The sequence below is a fragment of the Octopus bimaculoides genome, chromosome 13, assembly GCF_001194135.2.
Source record: "Octopus bimaculoides isolate UCB-OBI-ISO-001 chromosome 13, ASM119413v2, whole genome shotgun sequence".
NCBI classification, from domain to species: Eukaryota; Metazoa; Mollusca; class Cephalopoda; order Octopoda; family Octopodidae; genus Octopus; species Octopus bimaculoides.
Window position 1 is genome coordinate 29,835,454 of NC_068993.1, and position 5,997 is coordinate 29,841,450.

At 35.0% G+C, this 5,997-nt stretch overlaps 1 protein-coding gene across 4 annotated transcripts in view; it reads left to right on the plus strand.

Moving 5' to 3' along the window:
- LOC106867229 (polyprenol reductase) overlaps positions 1-5,997 on the plus strand; it is a 102,346-nt gene that overhangs the window by 88,283 nt on the left and 8,066 nt on the right. For all 4 annotated transcript variants that reach the window (XM_052972404.1, XM_052972403.1, XM_052972401.1 and 1 more), the window contains exon 4: positions 4,392-4,526. In XM_052972404.1, coding sequence (XP_052828364.1) covers positions 4,392-4,526 — 135 coding nt within the window. The remainder of the gene's footprint in view (positions 1-4,391; positions 4,527-5,997) is intronic.

Consider the following 5,997-nt stretch of genomic DNA (forward strand, 5'->3'; position numbering starts at 1 on the left):
TATATATATATATATATATATATATTTATATCAAAAACCTATTGGGTACATACGTATCAGTTGTGTTTGTAATGGAGGAATTTATACAATTAGTTCGTGAGAATTCTAAGAATAATATCCAAACTTCTATGAACCTGTGATGTGTTATTTTTTTGCTTATGGAGTAGTTGGAATCTTGCTGGTAGTGGGGAGGGGTTATTTTTGCTGTTCAGTCCCCTCATCTAATTGGTCATCTATTGTTTTAAAATGTCTTGGCTTAGCTACGGTTGGACAACCATTAACTGGTCAAATGAGTTAGGCATGAATATGTATACACATACATACATATACGTTCATATATATACGTATACATATACGCACACACACACACACATACATACATACCCACATACCTATATATACCTATATACATGGAGTGTATATAAATAACACAAAGACTAAACAAATTATCGGAAAGTTTATATGCGGATATGAATATTCATATGTATATATACACACATGCACGACCAAACAAAAATCAGGGGCAAAGCAACAAAACAATAACACAGCAATACAATAAACCTGATCGTATTATCTTCTTGGTATGTTGTCATTATGTACCTCAATTTCATCTATTAATTACTTCAGTCTGCTGGAGTAATATAGATAGAATTCTTACAATACATATAAAACATTCTGTGCTCGTAAAGTCTACATACGTACACACTCACACAAACATGTATGTATATATAGATATATATATATATATATATATATATATGCCCATACACACACAAAACATACATGCGTTTACGTGCTCATATACACATCTCTACTCTTAATGTTTAAGAATTTAGTTAAGAATATTAATAGGAGAATTTCTAGCCTCTCCTCCGATATAAACATGTTTAATAATGTTGCCCCATTATATAATAAAGCTCTTAAAGAGAGTGGATTTAAAGAGGCAATAGCTTATACACCTGTTATTAGGCCAGAAAGAAAGAAAAAATAAATGGACACAGGAAAATTATCTGGTTCACACCCCCTTACTCCTCTGAAGTGACCTTTAATATAGGTAAATATTTCTTGTCACTTATAGATAGACACTTTCCAATAAATCGTAAATATAAGAAACTCTTCAATAGGGATAACCTAAAAATTAGTTTTAGTTCAACCACATCATCATCATCATCGTCGTCGTTTAACGTCCGCTTTCCATGCTAGCATGGGTTGGACGATTTGACTGAGGACTGGTGAAACCAGATGGCTACACCAGGCTCCAATCTGATTTGGCAGAGTTTCTATGACTGGATGCCCTTCCTAACGCCAACCACTCAGAGAGTGTAGTGGGTGCTTTTACGTGTCACCCACACGAAGGCCAGTCAGGCGGTACTGGCAACGGCCATGCTCAAGATGGTGTATTTTATGTGCCCCCTGCACAAGAGCCAGTCCAGGGGCACTGGCAATGATCTTGCTCAAAAATCCTACGAAGGCCAGTCAGGCGGTACTGGCAACAGCCACGCTCAAATTTTTAAAATGTAATTGCACACAACACAAAGCCAGCTGTTCCTGCAGAGATAAAGACTTATGCCTGCTAAATGGAGCCTGTATGACTGAAGCCATTATTTATGAAGCCACCATAGATTCTACGACCTCTAAGAACACAGTTTCGTCAAAGAGATATGTGGGTCTCACAGAGGGAAATTTTAAAGCTACATGTCTAAATTCAAGAACTGAACTTTTGGGATCATGTCCACATATGACAAAATACTTGTTACGGTTTTGGGTCCCCCAAGATCACTGATAGAACCTGCTTTTTTATTATGTTCTCGACAAGCTTTCCATGTGTCTTAACATTTTTTATTGTTTTATATGTATATTTTTTATTTTTCATTTTTTCCTTTTGTAATTGTGTGATTATATATGTGTGTGAGTATATGTATATGTGTGTGAATATATGTATATGTATGCATATATTAAATGTGAATGTGTGTGTGTATATGTCTGTGCATGTATGTATATCTGCGGTTGTTTGTTGATAGGAGGGTGTATATGTATGTATGTGTATATCTGTATACAGATGTACATATATGTATATTCATATATGCAGTGAGTGTGAATACATGCCTGTACAAGTATGTATATTTGTATGTGTTTGTGTGTATGTGTGAGTATATTTTATATGGATAAATGTCTAATATATTTGGAAGCATACATTTATGTGTATATGAAGATGAAGTTGCGTACATATATACATATGTGTGTGTGTATATTTATACATGTATGTGTGTGTGTATATTTATACATGTATGTGTGTGTGTATATATATATATATATATATATATATATATGCGTATATGAGCACATATGTTTTGTGTGTATGGGCATATATATATATATGTTTGTGTGAGTGTGTATGTATGTAGACTTTACAAATGCAGAAGGTTTTATATGTATTGTAAGAATATGGTTGCATGTCTTTTTTATAATTTTTATTTTACCGTTTGTAATTTTTCCTGTCTATTAGAATAGCTTCCCTTTTATTTAGTGTTTTTTTTTTTCGTAGCATCTATTGTCAAAATAGCCGATGAAAATGCATCGTAGCTTTTAGTTCCAGCATTTGAAACTATGAGTCCTGTTATGACAACTTACTGATTGTCCTATACTATAGGTATATAAATTCCACTATTTACCTAATATCGAGGTCTCATTCTTTTGTTGTCATTTTATTATTATTATAGTTATTATTGAGTGAGAGAGCAGTGCATGCCATCAAAGTGACACTGGGGTAAAATATACGAAGCCCATAATACCCATCATTATTATTATTATTATTATTATTATTATTATTATTATTATTATTATTATTATATACTAGACTTGCTACCTGACATTGCCTGGTAAATAAAGCACTAAATGGTTTGTCAGTTTGTTACCCTAGCTAAAGTCTACTTCATTAATAAAGAATTTACAAAAACAGTTAATTCATACATTATTAAAGAAAAGAAATATCTGTTATAGTTATTCCTTAAAAAAATTTCAAATCTAAATAAAATTATGCCTCTTGTAGTAAGAATACATTTTAAAACATATTTAAAATTGCTTTAAAAAACAGAAGTAGGCTTAAATCTGGAATGATGGTTTAGTGAATAGGCACTAAAATAACTTCTGACTTTTTACAACAGCAGTAGTATAATACCTTGTTATACAATAATAGACAACATTCAGAAGACTTAATAGTATTTTATTATAAGAGGAAATGACGATAACATTAAATCAAGGTTTGCTTGACAGCATTCAGAGTATAGCATTCAAAGGTATGGTATAACAGTGTCCTAAGTGAGCAGAAGAAAAGTTTGAGTTACTCATTATAGGGTCACAAATCTAGAGGAAGGTGTATTCAGCATAAATAACATGTAACACTCACTGTTAAAATGTGAACAGGATAAATGTTCGAACAGTCCATAGTTAGTAATTTAATTCTAGAGTGTTTCTTCCTTCAATATTGTCCACATGGTAGAGTGGAGCTCCGACAGCGACATAAACAAATTATGTCTGACTTTCTTCGAGGCTTGGCTGGGATTGCTAGAAAACTTCCTATGTCTAAGTGACAGACAGCAGCATGTATGCACGATGCCACACAGTTGCCTGAACCAACCAAATCACACACAGCCAAAAGGGAAATAGTACTCCTACATGACCTCCTGCTCAGACTGAAAGGGCGATCAAAATAAAGGAGAAAATTCTATGAAAGAAGTTCTTTGTAGCTTGCTGTCCGGAAAGGTGGTCTCCTTGAGACAAAGCAAGCAAATCCTGACATAGAAATGTGATCACAACTGTCCAGGAAACTGGAAATCACTGGATGTGAAAGTCAAAGTGTATGTGAGTGCAATGTTAGCTGCTGAGACATAAGCTGTGCCAAGATTTTGCCTGCAAAAGTGGTAAGTCGTTTGCAGAGGCAAAAATGCTTTAAGTCTGCAAGAGCAGAGGCTAGAGTTGCAAGCCTGCAAGAGCAGTGAATCATTTGTAGAAGCTGAAGGATGAATGCATTAGCTACAGGAAGAATGAAGTATGCAAAAAATGGTGTGCCAGTGTAACTGCTGGAAGCACTCTGAAACAACACCAATTGCAGAGTCTGATGCAGTATTCCCCAACGAAAGCTGCACATTGGAGACTGAGTGTGCAAGACGAGGTGCTGAGTAGAGGACATTTCACAGTGTTAAAAGGCATGTTACAGAATGGATGCACATGAGAGTATTAAAAAATGCAATGTAGTTGATTGAACCAACCAAATCATGCATAACTGGATAACAGTTCCGCTAAAAGGAAATAGTGCTCCTATAATGATATACAAATCCATTAACTTTCCATTGTTTATTACTGTTTAAAATAAGATATAATTTTTGTTTCAGAACTCACTTTTAAAGAATTGCACCTCAGCAAGTTGCACCTTCTACATCTCCTTGGGTTTTTACTTTTTGTAGTTTCTTCTTGGAAGCAGAACCATTATTGTATTATGCTGTCTAACCTAAGGAAAAAAAAAGCAAGTAAGTATTTTATTGTTGCTTATTTTGGTAATACTGCTGACGTTGGTGTTGTAAGGATCCTCATGGGTTCCAAGAATAATTTGGAGTTTTGAGTTTCATTTGCTCTTTGTTACATACATTCCATTCTTTCAAATCTCTTTCTTAGAGCCATGTGGTTGGGAAGCAACCTTCTTATCACACAGCTATGCCTGCACCTATACCCACACACACACACACACACACACACACACACATACATATGTGTGTGTGTGTGTGTGTGTATATATATATATATATATATATATATATATATAAATGATCAGATTGTGTGTGTGTATGTGTGTGTGTGTACACACACACACACACACACGCGCGCACACAAATGATAAATGTATAAGATACATCCATCCATCTTCACCCACTATCTTTGGAAGGGTCATAAGGTTAGAGTCCTCAGATGCCTCCTTCATAGGATGCTATCAGAAGCAGCTGTCCCTGCACTTTTTGGCTGGATTCCCCAGTGTGACTAACTGAGACTATGGGTACTATCCAACCATTTTATGCTTTGTCTACCCTTATGTCTCCTGCCACTTGGCTTTAGCTGAAGAATATATACAAATGTGTGTGTATATCATCATCATCATTATCGGCGTTTTACGTTTGCTTTCCATGTTGCCATTGGTTGAATGGTTTGACTGAGGGCTGGCGAGCCAAAAGGCTGCACCTGTCTCCAATCTGATCATTTATATATATATATATATATATATACACACACACACACACACACACACATATATGTATGTGTGTGTGTGTGTGGGTATAGGTGCAGGCATAGCTGTGTGATAAGAAGGTTGCTTCCCAACCACATGGCTCTAAGTTTAGTCCTACTGCGTGGCACCTTGAGTAAGTGTCTTCTATTATAGCCTCGGGCCAGCCAGAGCCTTGTGAGTGGATTTGGTAGATGGAAACTGAAAGGAAACCATTGTGTGTGTTTATATGTATGTATGTATATATACATATATTACCTATGCCAACAATGATGATGATGATGATGATGATGATATATTTATGTGTATATGTCTTTGTGTTTCTGCTTGTCACCCCATCACTGTTTGACAATGGTAATGGTGTGTTTACATCCTCATCACTTAGCAGGTTGGCAAAAAAGACTAATCGAATAACTACTAGAATTACAAAGAATAAGTCCTTGGGTTGATTTCTTCGACTAAGAAAGGCTTTGGGCAATGCTACAGCATGGCTGCAGTAAAACAATAAAACAATGCAAATATATATATCATTTGTTATAATTCATTTGATTATATATATATATATATATATATATATATATATAATCAAACGAATAATAACAGACAATGGATAATTGTTAGCTCATTACAGCTGTTTCTTAAGCACTTCTTAATAGAAGAATGAGAACATTACTCCATTACAAAAAATAACTGGAGGTTTTTCGAGCAGGATCGTTGCCAGTGCC